The sequence below is a fragment of the Ochlerotatus camptorhynchus genome, unplaced genomic scaffold (assembly GCF_037179485.1).
Source record: "Ochlerotatus camptorhynchus isolate MF236.1 unplaced genomic scaffold, CSIRO-AGI_Acam_v1.1 ptg000303l, whole genome shotgun sequence".
In the NCBI taxonomy this organism is placed as follows: domain Eukaryota; kingdom Metazoa; phylum Arthropoda; class Insecta; order Diptera; family Culicidae; genus Ochlerotatus; species Ochlerotatus camptorhynchus.
In genome coordinates, this window is record NW_027040791.1 from 42,134 (window position 1) to 58,706 (window position 16,573).

Here is a 16,573-nt window from a genome sequence, read left to right on the forward strand (position 1 = left end):
ATAGAAGTTGAAAATGAGCGAAGGGCCATTAATGCGTCAGTTTTTCAAGATAGACGCACATTTTTGCCTAACCCGTACGATGTACGCGGGGACTTGAAGTATGTATGAAGATTTTACCGAGCTAGATTAAGCACAAACGAAGTGACAGACGACTTTCTCCGAAGAAATTAATTAAAATAATGTGGTTCTCTGTAATAGAATTTTAGTCCACCTTGCGCCCTTCACCGCCAGGTTCGCTAGTATTTTTGCTTTGAATTAATTCAAGTTGCTTTTGTGTGCAATGATCTGGCAACCCTCGTTCTCGCTCGCGTTGACGTGGTGCTGTTTTCTCACTCATCGAAGGAAATTTTGATTAGAGTGAGAAAGTAAGGAACAATCCGTGCGGGAACCGTGTGCGTTACTGTAGGTGCGGCAGAAGGAATGTTGACAACTCTTTCGTTCTCACGGTGTTCTTACGTATGATCCAACGTTACGTCACACTAGATTATGCATAAGAACGTCGTGATAATGAAAGTGCTAACTTGTTTCCTTCTGCCTCACCACAGCACTTGCGATTCTCCGTCGGTTTCAGGTGCATAGACCTTTTTGCCGTTTCATCATCTTTCTCTATCTAGCACACATGGATGAACGGACGGTTTGTTTTCCCACTAATCTGTGTGGGTAGTGAAATCCGGAACATTTTCTCAGGCCGACAACATAGTAGAAGCGATTCGAAGCGATTCGATGCGATAGCAATTGGCAAAGCGAAATGCAGCGGCAAGCGAAGCAACCTATGACATAGTGAAAGCGTTTTTGAAAACATTACAGTCGCGCGCGCAGTGCAAAATATTTGTTCAAATTTTCGGTGTCCATTTTTCCTCATTAGAATCAGTCCACTTGCGTTCGAAGGCGTCAAAACACAACACGAACAGCTCTGTCGCTTTGCTGAACGCTTTACACCTTTTCGCATCGCTTTCACTATGGCTGGTTTGGGCGATTCCCATAGAACGCTCATAGAGGGTGCTTTCACGCAAGCGCTCCGCTTATTGCCAACGAATCGAATCGCTTCGAATCGCTTCTACTATGTTGCCGGCCTCACTTTTGAGCATCAACGTCAACTCGGTTTCGAATCGCATTCCCACTTGAGGTGGCACCGTTGGCAGTAATCCACTGCGCCGTGGGAAAGACCTGACTAGTACTGGAAAATTCACCGTTTAAGGAAGGTCACCATTAAAATTAAATCAACCTAATTTTCTTCGCTGTAACGTACTCCGGATCAGACTCGCTGGTGGACCATTTTCGTGGGACGGTTTTCGACCCGAAAAGCTACAATTTGAACAGATTTTCAAAAGATTTCTGGCAGGCGTCTTGGGACGCACGATCTCCTGTCCCACCGAGGCATCCGTTAGCGTGTCCGTGTCGGAACGGATGAACTCTTTGATCGACTGCAATTCTACCATCGATTTTCGGCACTGCTTTTTTGGTTAAATTCACACGATAGTTGAAATCGAACACGGTCGACGATCCGGCGGAGGATGCTTCGTCTTCATTGTCCGAAGAAGTCAACGATTTGATACGACCGGTTTGGCTCGAAGCAATTTTTCGACGGAAGTTCCTCGAAGTTTTCGACGGAAGTTCCTCGTGGCAGTGGAATATAAATGCCACGCTGCTGCATCTGCTGACTAAAGTCGTCCTTGTTGTTGCACAAAGGGCACTTGAAAAAGTACCCCGCCGATTGGGCAAACTGTGCCATGCAGCTCCGATGGAACCAGACATTCTGACAGCACGAATCGATTCCAGCTTCCTGTACGGTCCCATCTCATCGTAGCAAATCCCACAGGCTTCGGTCCCGGATTATTTCACCTTACCCACCAGCGCTACGTGCTTATCGCACCACGACTGGAACGTATCCACGTAATGCGACAGGCACTCATTCTGCATCCCACAAAGCGTCTGAAATGAACGGAAGCACTTCTTCGTGCAACACAAAACGTTCGCATACCGTTCCTTGGGGCCCATGCATTTATTTTGTCACGCTAAATCGAAGAGAAATTTACCCCCCCCCCCCTATCGTGACGTTTTTCCTATACCTAATGCATTGCTTGTCACAAAATCTTAGACCCCCCCCCCCCCCCTAGAGCGTGACATAATATATGCATCAACCCTTGCAGATGTAACACTTTTGTCCTCGCATACGAGCTTCCTCATTTCTGATGTCCGATGTCCTCCTCCATGAATCCGAAGATTCCTTCCTCGTCTTCAGGTAACAAGGTACACGTAGCAGGTATAATGACTAGTTTTGCCACGTATAGTAGACCAGTCCAGAATAGTGCATCGTACCGCAATCATGCTCAAACGCTTGACATACAGCATCTCTAGCCGTAATAAAATAAAAAAAAAATCAGTTTCATCCGATCCTCCTTCATTCTCACCTCCAGCACGTCGATCGCCTCTTTGATTCGATGGATCTCGGCATGATTTTGGAGTAAATTTTTCTTCTTTAGATCGCCCTCGTCGAGAGCTTCCGGTTCCGCTACGGAGTAACGAATGCATACCGAGGATGGACGCAAAAAAAAATTATAATAAAATAACGAAATTACAATGAATTTTACGGTTGAATTTTGGGCACATTAAAAATTTATTATTAAATTATTGGAAAGGAGGAATAATAAATTTCGTTTTTAACGATACAATTATCAATGAAAATTAATTTGATGAGATCAAATTTGTTCGACAAAAATATTTTTTTATTTTTAAGATGCTTAGCTTAACAAGCCCCCTTTTTTATTGTACATTTCTCATATACCATGATTTTCGTTGTGATTTTATGGTAGGGGTAAGAGGGGCATAGTGAACAAGTGGGGCATAGTGAGCATCCCATGCCTCAGCTTGGTCTTCCGGCCGTTCGGAACAAATTGGTTGGTGGTAGCCTTATACATTTTATGAATAATCAGCAATGGAAATTTGCCAAAATGTATAAGGGGATTTTTATCAGTGCTGGCATCGGTAGCATTGGTGCTCAGTACGGAAAACCAGATCGACGAAAAACAAATCAAAGGAAAAAAAAAAAGAAATGAGATTAACAGAACTTTATCTGTACAAGTTCAGAAAAAGTTTCATATTTTTGAATTTCCTGCAGAGTTTTAAACTTTTTTCGAACAGTCCGCAATTCAAAAACCCAGTAAAACATTACTGACTGGATTAATGTGTATATGTTATGTGCAGCTTATCTGCTGTAATATTCAACAACAACAACATGAACGAAAACCCAAATAATAAAACTATCCAACAAATGGTTTGGATGATACCCCGAACACGTCGTTAAGCAAAATAACCATAACAATTTTATTAGGGTTGGTTTTCAATTTCAGATTGAATTCCAATTTCCCATTTGCATCGACGTAAAAACTTGCCGCAGCTTGTTAACCGAGCTTGTGCTGCATAGGTGGAAGAGATTACTCCGTTGAAAACTTCATCTGCATGATAGCTGGAAAGTTTGATAACTGGTACTTGTCGATGACGATGATCTCGTCTAATCAACCAATTCGACAGGGACATCCACTACCCGCACCCGTACCGGAAAATGTTTTGAATGATGAATAAGTAGAGGCTGAGCAGTCGAGGCAGCAAGAGACAAAAGCGTGACATCAAATCCTATGTCCCGATCGATTCGTACAGAAGTTTGAATGCGCCGCCTGTTCGGAAAGGATTCCCCGTGACATGAGCGAGCGTCACTACGCGAAGCATGCCGGCCATACCTATCGGGTTGATATCGATCCAGTGATCGATCTGTACGACGAAACTACTGCCACGGCGATTGTAATCCGCTCCATGAAAGTGCAGCAGCAAGTGACGATCTACTGCGACAAATGCAACGTGCCTAAGAAATCGGCTTTCAGATTAGTATTCCACCGGTTGGTTTGGCAAACACGACCAGTACTCGCACTGTCTGGTTCTGCAGAATAATAAGAAGAAGCTGGAGCAAACAAAACTGATATCCGGCAGCTTGGGTGGATCCTTCCAGTTCCGCTACGGAGGAGTGAATGTATACCAGCATACCGAGTATGGCCGGGTTCTGTTTGGCGTCCAACAACGATGTCTGTCTTCTCGGTCGCGAATGACTGTGACTTAGGCTTCTAGCACGGACTGAAGAAATCTGTAGCAACAATTGCAACAAGCGCGAGTCATTGACAGCTCAACATCGTTTACTTGTAAGCAAATGTTAACCCGATGTGTTCATCCCTAATCATTTTGGCCTATGGTCTTTCATTATACAAAAGAAGCGATATAATGACATGCTGTTTGACAACAGGCTCTCCCTTTCAATTTTCGTTAGAGAAAAAGAGATAACAGGCGGTACCCCCTAGTTTAATCTAGTACATATGAGTAGATAGTGTTGCCGTGAGGTACACTCGAAAATTGAAAATGTAAGTGCGTCAAATCAAATTTCGAGCCGCTCCGTCTGTCACTTCGTTTGTGGATTAAGTGTGTAGGGGTAACTCTAAGACTAGAAGGTCCCGATATAACGTGCTCAACTTTTTGGCTCAGCTCTGGTACTATCTTCGGTCCCAAGCTAATCGATTCACCCCTCGAAACATAGGAAAATCCACAAACCCCTCATTTTATCTGTCAAACTTTCATAGCGAATCAAAACAAACATACACGGATACAAATTTTGTTCATTTAAAACAAAAATATAAATGTTTATACTCTAAACATATGAATTATTCAAAGTTAATTGAGAGCATGTTTAAAACTAAAATATTTTGATTTGAATTAAATTCAAAAGCATGTTTATTTCAACAATATAAGATTTGGGGAGAACGGTTTTTAGCGCGTCATGCCTTTTTATTTCCTTCTTGTTACATTCGGAAAAGGTTGCCCCAGCTTTGCTCAACCTCAACAGAAAACGGCCATCCATTTCGGATCCTCCTCCGATACCGAACATAGAAAGAAACCGGTATGAGGACCAGTGGCAAAAACCGAGGCAGAAACGGCAAAACGACGATAATAACACAAATTTGCACCGGTTCCACTGAACTGGAACCCCAGACACCCACCCCGACGGGTCATCGCATCCCGGACCAGGACCCTAATACCCATAGGTCACCCTTAATCGCACCCGAAAAAGAGCAGGAATTAAGATGCCCTGCCCGAAGATCTTTTTTTTTCTTTTTTTTTTTGCAAACCGTTTTATTTTGCTTTACCCTGCACTCAATTTAAAATAATTTCAAAATATGTATGTTTATTTTAAACATGAGAAGCATGTTTAAAATAAACATATTTATTATTGTTCGCATAGCTGCCAAACCAAACAAAATTAAATACGTTTATTTTCAAGACGAATATTTTTGAAATAAACGCAACATTATTTTTGTTTTAAACATTGATTTCACATGACTTCAAACATGGAATACGTTATTTTACCTAAAACACCGAAAGATCTTTCATTTGAGGAGACGGTGTCGAAGCTAACCTCGTTGTTCGGGGCATCCGAGTCAGTCATCAGCCGCAGGTATCGCTGCCTACAGATCTTGAAGCAGCCTAGAGAGGACTATGTCACGTACGCTTGCCGGATAAATAAGTCATGCGTGGAGTTCGAACTTACGAAGCTGTCGGAAGAACAGTTTAAATGTCTGGTTTTCGTCTGTGGGCTTAAGTCGGAGCGGGATGCGGAAGTTCGAACCAGGCTTTTGACGCGTATCGAAGAGAAGTGTGATGTGACAATGGAGCAGTTGTCGGAGGAGAACCAGCGCTTGCTGAATTTGAGGCACAACGCAGCAATGATCGAGGATCAAACTGACTGTGTGAAAGCGCTGAAATCCAGACAGCATCCTGGAAGGTTCCCAGCACGTCAGCCGAAGCAGGGCTCGAAGGACGGCTTTGATTCCAGAAGCAACGCGAGTGGGCCCAAATCAGCTTGTTGGCTCTGTGATGCTAATCACTATGCCAGGGATTGTTCGTTTAAGAACCACAAATGCAGTGATTGTGGTACGGTCGGACATAAGGAGGGATACTGCCACAGTGCTGGGAAAGCGAAGTTCAGGAGATCCGATCGACGAAAAGGAAACGCCGCTGCGAAGGTGGTGACGGTGAACGCCTGTAGTGCAACGAAGTACAGGAAGTATGTACCAGTGGACATCAACGGTTCGTCGGTTCGCCTGCAACTAGACACAGGGTCTGACATTACCATCATTTCAATGGGAACGTGGCGCAAAATCGGAAGCCCTTCGATGTGTGCGCCAACGATCGTCACAAAGACAGCTGCTGGAAAGATTTTGAATATCGAAGGCGAATTTTCTTGCGAGATGATGATCAACGATATGAAATCGGAGGGTACAGTGCGAGTTTCTCGAGAGCAAATTCAACTCCTCGGATCCGATATGATGGAAGTGTTTGGACTGTGGTCGGTACCCTTCAATGCGATTTGCTGCCAGGTCGGGAGTAAAACGTCCTATGTGGAGACACTCAAGGCGGAGTTTCCAGCGGTTTTCTCGGACAAGTTGGGCATCTGTACGAAGATGAAGATCAAGTTGGAGCTGAAGTCAGGCAAATCTCCCGTGTTCCGGCCGAAACGCCCGGTCGCTTACGCGATGCAGCGGGCTGTGGATGATGAACTAGACCGACTGGAGCAGGAACAGATCATCACGCCAGTAGACTTTGCGGAGTGGGCGGTTCCAATCGTGGTGGTCCGCAAGTCAAGCGGGTCGATTCGGATATGTGGTGACTATTCAACGGGGTTAAATGACTCGTTACAGCCTCATCAGTACCCACTCCCGTTACCACAGGATATCTTTGCTAGTCTGGCTAACTCCACCGTTTTTAGCCAGATCGATTTGACTGATTCATTCCTGCAAATGGAAATGGATGAAGGCTCAGCAGACCATATGAGAAACCTTCGTGCCGTGCTTGATAGAATCAAGGAATATGGATTCAAAATTCGTCTCAGCAAGTGCTCCTTTGGCAAAGAGCAAATTCGTTACCTAGGCCATTAGACTGATGCAAAATTTGAAATTTTCGCTCCACGGTGTTCAAACGGTTTCAAATCGGGTCCTGATTAGCCTCCGAAAGTTTAAACTCATTTGATAAGAAACTGACTTGGCACAAACCATTTGAAGTTTATATGGAAATTACTATGGGAAAACAAAACTTTTTGTTCATTGTCTTTTGTCATAACTTTTGTTCCTTACATTTGATCGAAAACTAGTTTTCAAAAAAAATTGAAGCTGAGAAAAATTGCAACAAGTTTAGCTATTATTTTTTAAGTAGAGTGAACTGGTGAATTTTGAGATAGATATAAACCGAAATTATGGTTTCTCCATAGTAATTCCCATATAAACTTCAAATGGTTTGTGCCAAGTCAGTTTCTCACTAAATGAGTTCAAATTTTGGGAGGCTAATCAGGGCCCAATTTGGAACCGTTTGAGCACTGTGGAGCGAAAATTTCAAATTTTGCATCAGTCTACTAGGCCATCTGCTCGATCGCCATGGGTTGAGGCCTGATCCAGCGAAAGTTGAGGCTATCAAGCAGCTACCTGCAACTACGCATGTCAGCGGAGTGCGTTCGTTTTTAAGCGCTGTAAATTTCTACGGGAAGTTTGTGCCAAACATACGGTCGCTATGTTTTCCGCTAGATAAGCTACTTAAACAAGGAGTAAAATTTCGATGGACGGTGGAATGTCAGCGAGCGTTCGACCGCTTTAAGGAGATTCTTAGCTCTGACCTTTTGCTGACGCATTACGATCCAAGGCACGAGATAGTGGTTTCTGCGGACGCATCATCGGTCGGTGTTGGCGCTACCATCAGCCACAGGTACCCAGATGGCTCGATGAAGGTAGTACAGCACGCCGCCCGCGCACTCACGAAGGCTGAACAGCGGTACAGTCAACCGGACCGTGAAGGATTGGCTGTAGTATTCGCTGTGACGAAATTTCATAAAATGATCTTCGGGCGCAAATTCCGTCTTCAGACAGACCATGCGCCACTGGTACGGATTTTCGGCTCAAGCAAGGGAATTCCCGTATACACCGCTAATCGTTTAAAACGTTAGGCGCTAATTATTTTATTATACGATTTTACTATCGAATATGTGCCTACTGCTAAGTTCGGTAATGCTGACGTTTTGTCACGGCTAATTGACAACCATGTCAAACCAGATGAAGATTATGTCATCGCGAGCATCATCTTGGAGGATGAAATCAGGTCAGTGGTGAACGAAGTAGCTAACGAGTTTCCTCTTAGTTTCAGCACAGTGGAGAAAGATACACAGGCTGACCCAGTGCTATGGAAGGTCTATCGCTTCCTTGGGGTTGGTTGGCCCGAAAAGCTCGACAAGTCCGATGCCGAGCTACAACGTTACTACGCCAGAAAGGATTCGCTAAGCACTACGGATGCGTGTATCATGTTCGGGGAACGGCTCGTCATACCTGAGCAACACCACAAGCGATGTATGCAACAACTGCGCCAAGGCCATCCAGGGATCGTAAGAATGAAGGCCCTCGCTAGAGCCCAACAAACAATTTTAGCTGCAGATTAGCTTATACAGCCAAAATTTGCCTTATGTGGCTAATTTTTGCCTGTATAAGCTAAGCTGCAGCTAAAATTGTTTGTTGGGAGGTTATATATATTGGCCTTCCCTGGACCAGGACATCGCGTCTTCGTGAAGGCATGCATACAGTGTGCATCTGTTCTGTGGCCAACGCCTGGTGGACCGTGGCAGCGCGTCCATATTGATTTTGCCGGACCGATTGATGGAAACTATTTTGTACTGGTCATCGGCGCCTGCTCCAAATGACCAGAGGTGATTGTGATTGTAACTCGTCGCATCAGTTCAGTGGCCACACGGTATTCTTCGCAACCTGTTTTCTCGCTTGGGGATTCCAGAGACGCTCGTCAGCGATAACGGCCCACAATTTACGAGCGCCGAGTTTCAACAGTTTTGTGCGACCAGCGGCAGCCAGCATTTCACCATAGAGGTAACTCTAAGACTAGAAGGTTCCGAAGAAACGAGCTCTAGTTTTTGGCTCAGCTATGGTACTATCTTCGGTCCCAAGCTAATCGATTCACGCCTCGAAACATAGGAAATTCCACTAACCCCTCATTTTATCTGCAAACTTTCATAGCGAATCAAAACAAACATTGTGTAGTACTAGAATTTTGACTAGAATGGGGTACGTTAATCGATTTGCTTGGGACCAATAGGCTAGTCAAGTAGGGAGCCAATTTAAAATCGATAGTTTCGTATTGATTGTTGATATAACTACCGCACCGTTCCACCCACAATCTAATGGGCGGGCAGAATGGTTTGTGGATACATTTAAGCGGGCGTTGCGGAAAATCCAAGCGGGGAGGAAGACCATGGAAGAAGCGTTGGACATTTTTCTGCTGACGTATCGATCTACACCAAACCGCCAGGTTTGCAAAGAAATAAAAAAAAAAAGATCTTCGGGCAGGGCATCTTAATTCTTGTTCTTTTTCGGGTGAGCTGTGGGTATTGGGGTCCTGGTCCGGGATGCGATGACCCGTCGGGGTGGGTGTCCGGGGGTTCCAGTTCAGTGGAACCGGTGCAAATTTGTGTTATTAACGTCGTTTTGCCGTTTCTGCCACTGGTCCTCATTCCGGTTTCTTTCTATGTTCGGTATCGGAGGAGGATCCGAAATGGATGGCCGTTTTCTGTTGAGGTTGAGCAAAGCTGGCGCAACTTTTTTCCGAATGTAACAAGAAGGAAATAAAAAGGCATGACACGCTAAAAACCGTTTACCCAAATCTTATATTGTTGAAATAAACATGCTTTTGAATTTTAATCAAACATAAATATTTTAGTTTTAAACATTCTTTCAATTTACTTTGTATAATTCATATGTTTATGTATAAACATTTATATTTTTGTTTTAAATGAACAAAATTCGTATCCGTGTACTACTTTGTACGCCATTGGGCTCGTACGTGGCAGCTTTGACTGTCACCCAGCGATGTCATCATGCGCATCGACACACACAAACACAAAAATAGTTGTCACCAGTAAATGAATAAAGTTGGACCAGTCCTTGTTTACTTTTATTACGTTAACAACACGTTTTAACATTCCGGTTCCAATATCACCGTTTTATTGTATCCCGCGATACTGGTCCGCTTAGGCGGACATCGGCCACCCTGTAGAAGTGCGGGAATACAAAATAAAGGGTATCGTTTTGTGGACCGTTCAAACCATAAAATTATGGTCAGCCGGGATGCCAAGTTCATAGAACTGGGAAATGGGTCTGATCAAGCCAAGAAACAGACTGAACCTGAAACGGCCGAGGTACTTGAGGTAGAGAACCCGATCGCTGGAGATAACAATCAGATTCCCGATGAGGAGATTATTGAACCTGAGGATGATGACAGTGGGTCGTCGTCGGATTTTGAAGGTTGGGCCGACGCCGTGTCCGATGATTCTGAAGATGTTCGGGTTCAGGAGGAGCAAGGAGCACAGAGGCGAGGTAGGCTTAATCGCGGTGTCCTATCGGCGCGTTAGATGACTTTGTAGTCGGGATTGCTAGAAATGAAGCCGACGAACCGACGGATTACCGTGAAGCGCTGCAGTGCCCTGAATGGAAGGAAGCAATGAATGAGTTGTTGAATTCCCACGCGGTGAACGAGACTTAGGACTTAGTTCAACTGCCACCAGGGAAGAAGGCTGTTGGGTCACGCTGGGTCTTCAAACTTAAGCGTGATGAAGCAGGTGACGTAGTGAAACACAAGGCAAGGCTAGTGGCACAGGGGTACCGACAGCGCTATGGTGAAGATTACCTGGATGTTTTTGCACCAGTGACGAGACAGGAGACCTTCCGAGCGTTGTTAGCCGTAGCGGGTAAGCGAGGAATGGTGCTCCATAATTTCGACGTTAAGACGGCGTATTTAGATGGCACGATTGAGGAGCCAGCCTCCAGGATTCGTGACTACCGGGAAGGAGAAACTTGTCTATAAACTGTCTGTCAGGAAAAGTATTTACGGACTTAAGCAGTCAGCACGCTGCTGGAACCGTGTGATTCATGGTTCGTTAATCAAACTCGGATTCAAGCAATGTTCTTCTGATTCCTATTTGTACGTTCGGGACGACGATCGAGGTGTAGTATTTTTGCTAATCTACGTGGATGACATCCTGGTTGGACGAAAAATTGATCACTGATGTGTTTGAATCGTTGCGGAAGGAGTTTGATGTTACGAATCTCGGAGCTGTGAAGCATTTTTTAGGATTCAATGTTCAATGTGTGAGCGGATTCTACAGCTTGCGGCTGACAATCTACATTAGGACGCTGATCAAGAAGTTTGGCCTTGAGGACTGTAAGCCGTCGAGTACCCCAATGGATCCTGGGTACGTAGGAGTGAACAATTTCAGTCAACAGTTTCCGGATACATTTCTGTACAGAAGCCTCATAGGAGTTCTTTTGTACGTGGCGGTGAATGCCAGGCCAGACATAGCTTCGAGTGTCTCAATACTTGGTGGAAAGGTTAGTGCGCCGACTGAAATGGACTGGAAAGCTGCGAACCGTATCGTGAGATACTTGAAGGGAACTATGGATATGCGACTGAGATTTGAACCCGGATAGGAATGGGCACTGGTCGGCTACTCCGATGCCGGAGATCATGCAAGCAGGAGATCCACTACAGGGTTCATATTCTTTTTTGGATGCGGCAACATCGCTTGGGTGAGTCGGCGTCAATCGTGCGTCAGCTTGTCATCGATGGAAGCTGAGTATATCGCTTTAAGTGAAACTACTTTGGCTTCGACGCTTGATGGCAGCCTTGGGAGAAGATTTTTCCAAGGCGACAACGGTGTTCGAAGATAATCAAAGCTGTTTGTCTTTCATCAAAGCCAAGCAAGAGGTCTAAACATATAGACACGAGACAAATTTTTGTGAAGGATATGACGGAGCCTCGGACGGAGCAAGGCGAAGTTGATCTGGTCTACTTTCCAACGGAGCGGATGATAGCGGACGCACTCACAAAACCCCTGGGTGCGACTAAATTTCGACAGCTGGTGGAGATGAGTGGGCTTTCGAGATGAGTCGATCCAGTGCTCGTTGAGGAGGAGTGTGGGAGAAATCACCAACCACCTATCTCCAGAAAACCATCCTACCGTTTTCTACCCCTCACATCATCATGATGACATTTATTGGCGTTGACGAGAGCTCTGTAACTCTTTACTCCTATGGAAAAATCTCATATGTAACTGTCAGTCTATGTGTGCAACATGGCGGACTTTTTCTTATTCTCTCACTCCAACGCAAAACCCCATAAAGAACTGTCAAAATGTGTGTGAAGAAACGTCACTTCGGGACTGGTGTCAAGGCGAATGGCAGTTACCAACATCGCAGACTAAAACAACACCAGCGTCACGAGCAGTAGCAGGCGTATATTTATTTTGTTCATACCTTGTTCCATTCCACATTCTGTATTCCCAGAGAATAGTTATTGTTAAAGACCGTGTGAAACAAGTTTGGCCTCGTGTATCTTTTATATTCGAACGAATTCCTTTTTCGTGGTTTTCTCCGGTTCGCTTCGTTTCGGCTGGTTCTGCCCACAAGATTCTCATGCATATTCACACATTCACACTCAACGCCGAAAAATCTAAACAGAGCTTTAAATAAAAAATAAAACACTCAAACGTCAATTAATAGCATGCTTATGCTTGTTGTGATAGTTTTCGAACCCCTGATGCACAAACAATAGTAATAACAATGAATAACACTAAACTATAAAGAAATTAATTTTTGAACTTGAAAACTTATTGGTGATTTTTGTGACGTTGGATTTTGCAATAAACTCATGCATGAGATTTGAATGTTTGAGTTTTGCCGAACACTGATTCCAGACACATAAAAAATGTGTTTTGTCAATCTCGGTTGGTCGGTTCTTACGCAGTTTCCCACATTGTTACACAATCAAAAAATTTTGTGTCATTTAACAAGCATTACAAATTGCTAAACTAAATGCAAAAAAATCATGGAAGGATCTTTCAAAGTAGCACACTGTCATCACGAAAAGTTGCAGCAACTTTTTTATGTCAGAAATAAGTCATATACCTAGATGTTTCGGCAACTGTTTATGACAAAAGTGTTAGTAGTGTTCAGCAATGTTTCAAAAAACAACTTTTTGTTTATTCTGTTTGTTTTTAAGAGAACATCGGTAAGCAGCTTAGTTATTTAATAGAAACTTAAAATTGTTGGCTGCTCTCCAACACCCGTTTTTTATTGATCACAGAAACTGTTACCGAAATCCACAAACAAGATTCAAAGCTCAACTGACAAAGATGGACGATGATAGAACAACCTGCGGGCCGCACAAAATTAGGCTGCGAGTTGGCATGTTTTAAAACATCTAGAAAAGTTTGCAACATTGACAATGATCAATCTGACTCGGATATGGTTACGATGGATAATAAAAGGACGTTCGGATATAATTAAAAATAGATATGTTGAATTTTCTATTCAAGTCCATTCCTTTGTATTCTAGTTAATACAAACATAAGCAGAGAACAAAACAAACTAAGCTTGAAAAATAGATTTTACAAGTCAACCCAAACTCGAATCACGAGAAATTCATCGTTTTGCTGTTATTCCTGTCACTAAAATGCATGTTCACGAAACTTTTAATTGCTTCTGTTGGTTAATTATTTTGATTTCTTTTTCTCAACGGTTTTTGTTTATCACAGACATTATTTAGTCAACCAAAAGTTGCGTTATATTAGTTCCACAAAATTCCTCGTTTGATATTACCGCTTTCCTAAGTCTTCCCAAGGAAAATACGATGCTCATATTTTGTTCAAATGAAAGCTGTCTTCCGCAATATTGGTATGCTATTACATCACCATAAACGAAAAAAAATATCCACATACCATTAAGCCCTACAAGAACGTATTGATACATACCAACCAAGTAACAAAATGAATCGAAAGCATATCCTCATATTACCAAATATTATATATATCTTTTTAATTATTATTAATCAAGATTTAAAATGCAACGTTGCAATTAAATACATTTGTTTTATTAACAGTCGAAACATACAAAAAGTAAATACCTTTAATGAATTGACAAAACATTGGGATTTTATACGATATACATTACTCAGGTTCGTATAGTTCGAAGTTGTTGGAATTCATGTATCGTGTATCACCATGTACCGAACGGCACGAGCTAAGAATTTATGGCGCATCCCAAAACAAAATATTACCCATGGGAATATATTGTTTTTTTTTTGTGAAAAATCATTCTAAATTCAATTAGAGAACCATTGACCCAATGGACCTTGTCCAATCTTCGCGTTTTATGTCATATGACTAGTTCGTGTTATTATATCAGTAAACTTGAGACACCTTTCCAGAACTCCTATAAAGAAAAACAATTTAATCTTATCCAGCTAAGCTGGGACAGGAATAATTGCCCTAAACACTAGAACCAAGGAGAGTTGTGAAGGAATCTTGGCTACCTAAAACACTTTGTTGACTCGTTTTGTTTATAATAAGCTGTCTTTTACGTCTGTTAACTAATTATTTCCTGTGACCGATCCTGCGCACACCTTTTGCTTTGTAATTGTTGTTACTAACTTTTTTTAAATGCAAACATAGCTTATTCTGTGAATAAATACTTAGAACTAAATATCACGATAAGTTAATGATAAAAAAAATCCCTACAACTGCTGCTGCATCACATTTCCGCCTACCGTGATGCGCCAGAGTTTGCTTGCTACGTCCCGTATTCGGAGGTGGATTCCAGAATCGTACTGCCAGCAGAGCCAGGTACTTCACCGGCATTTGAACTGCTTATACCATACTTCTTGGTAGAATCGTGCAAAAGTATTGATAAAGTTTCCAGACTTTTTCGTACCTAAGGAATAAAATATTAAGTGGTCAAATTAGCGAATTTTGCTTGATGCATGTATGCAGGTGAAATTGATTCTATAACATTACCCGAATGCGTCCCCCAAATGTCATTCCCAAAAAATACCCCGTTACCCAAAATGCCACTTACCGCTAATTTTTATAGCTGGATTATAGTAGCATAGAGGTTACTCTAAGACCAGAAGGTCCCGAAGAAAGGTGCTCAACTTTTTGGCTCAGCTCTGGTACTATCTTTGGTCCAAAGCTAATCGAAACAAAGGAAAATCCACGAACCCCTCATTTTATCTGTACGCTTATACACGGTAAGAAAAAAGTACCCAACGGCCAGTTCACTTTTACCTACTTTTGACTAGTTTGTCTCCTTTTCTCCGTCTAATGTTGTCAAAAACGGAGGAGCAAAACCACCCAACAGTGGTAGTAAAGTGTGGGAACCCAACGTTGAGTATAATCATATTTGCCTACTGTTGGGTACTACTAACTTAGTTTTGGTTAAAAAGCCAGTGGAAAATTCCATACGAACTGCACACAAGTAAATGAAAATTACTTTGACCCGAATAGGGGGCGACCCCGGCGTAGTGGTTAACATCCATACCTCTCACGCCAAAGTCACGAGTTCAAATCTCACCCCCGGACAAGTCGCGAATGACCCAAGAGTGTTAAAGTGACTATAATAATAATAATAAAAAAAAAAACTTTGACCCGGTTTACCTACTTTTGGGTTCCTGCACTATAGTGCTGAGATGAGTGAAAAGAACTTAATTTTGGGTACTTTTTTCTAACCGTGTAGATATACTTGGGACCAATGGACTAGTCAAGTAGTGAGCCAATTTAAAATCGTTAGTTTTCAGCGGTTGGTAGTAGGCCGCACTGCAAAAATTACATGTGATTCAATTTACTTTGATGCATTTTCAAAAAAATATAAGGCCTTTTTTTTCAACGCATTATTTCAGATCGCAAAAATATCATATGAGCACTTTTCAAAGAATTTATATTTGTAAGAAGGGTCGGACATCACCATAGGTAAATTAATTATGGCTTTTTATATATTGGTTAACATTTATGCCTCTCATGCCAAAGTGTTAAAGTGACTGCAGTCAATTATCTATTTCTTGATGTTCTATATCTCGATGTTTTTACCTAGCTCGATAATTTGGGCAGTTCCTTACTCCCTTTATCTCGATATCTCTCTATGTCGATGGTCACTAGAAAATATTTAGGAAAAAATTGCTCTCCTGTCGATAAAAAAAAAAGTAAGAGATTGTACGCAAGACACGACCGTAGATTTGACGTAGGATTTCGAAAGTAGTTTTGATGTCGCAGCAAAAGTATGGTAAATATTAAATTACTTACACCTTAACTCGATTCGGAAGTAATTTGAGAGTTCTGTTTTTGAGGTGCTATGTCGGTGTCCTGGACGATATGTCTGGGATACATACTCTTATTTGAAGTCTTAAGTAAACTCTTTTATCAGTCATTTTTGGTCCTAAAAGACCGATGGCTTGGAAGCTTGGAAACCAGTTTAGAACAATGCTATGGAATTTTTTTCCTCAATGTTCTTGGATATGATAGCGGTGCGGAAATGAAATATGTATTAGGGAAAACACATCAATCACAGAAACTGAGCATGTACCGTCCGGTTCATGCTTTTTATGCAAATTTTAAGCCTCTTCTATTAAGAGAATTCGGCAAGATTTTTTGTGGCATAATTCTCTT

General features: G+C 42.5%; 2 protein-coding genes across 5 annotated transcripts in view; one reads left to right on the forward strand and one right to left on the reverse strand.

The window, feature by feature from the left end:
- Positions 1-5,387: 5,387 nt before the first annotated feature.
- On the forward strand, positions 5,388-6,974 carry LOC135707101 (uncharacterized protein K02A2.6-like). Its single transcript, XM_065228837.1, has one exon. The coding sequence runs from the start codon at positions 5,388-5,390 to the stop codon at positions 6,972-6,974; it is 1,587 nt and encodes a 528-aa protein (XP_065084909.1).
- A 6,462-nt stretch (positions 6,975-13,436) lies between these two features.
- The window catches only part of LOC135707066 (protein Aster-B-like), a 61,984-nt gene continuing 58,847 nt past the window's right edge, over positions 13,437-16,573 (reverse strand). For 3 of the 4 annotated variants that reach the window (XM_065228804.1, XM_065228802.1, XM_065228803.1), the window contains one exon: positions 13,438-14,846. In XM_065228804.1, coding sequence (XP_065084876.1) covers positions 14,706-14,846 — 141 coding nt within the window. In that variant the 3' untranslated portion in view covers positions 13,438-14,705. Of the gene's footprint in view, positions 14,847-16,573 lie in introns of all 4 variants that reach the window. The other variant, XM_065228801.1, reaches the window with a different exon arrangement.

What these genes read in the sequence shown, in the direction of transcription:
- LOC135707101 (XM_065228837.1), top strand. Translation starts at nt 5,388, where the DNA reads ATGGAATACGTTATTTTACCTAAAACACCGAAAGATCTTTCATTTGAG.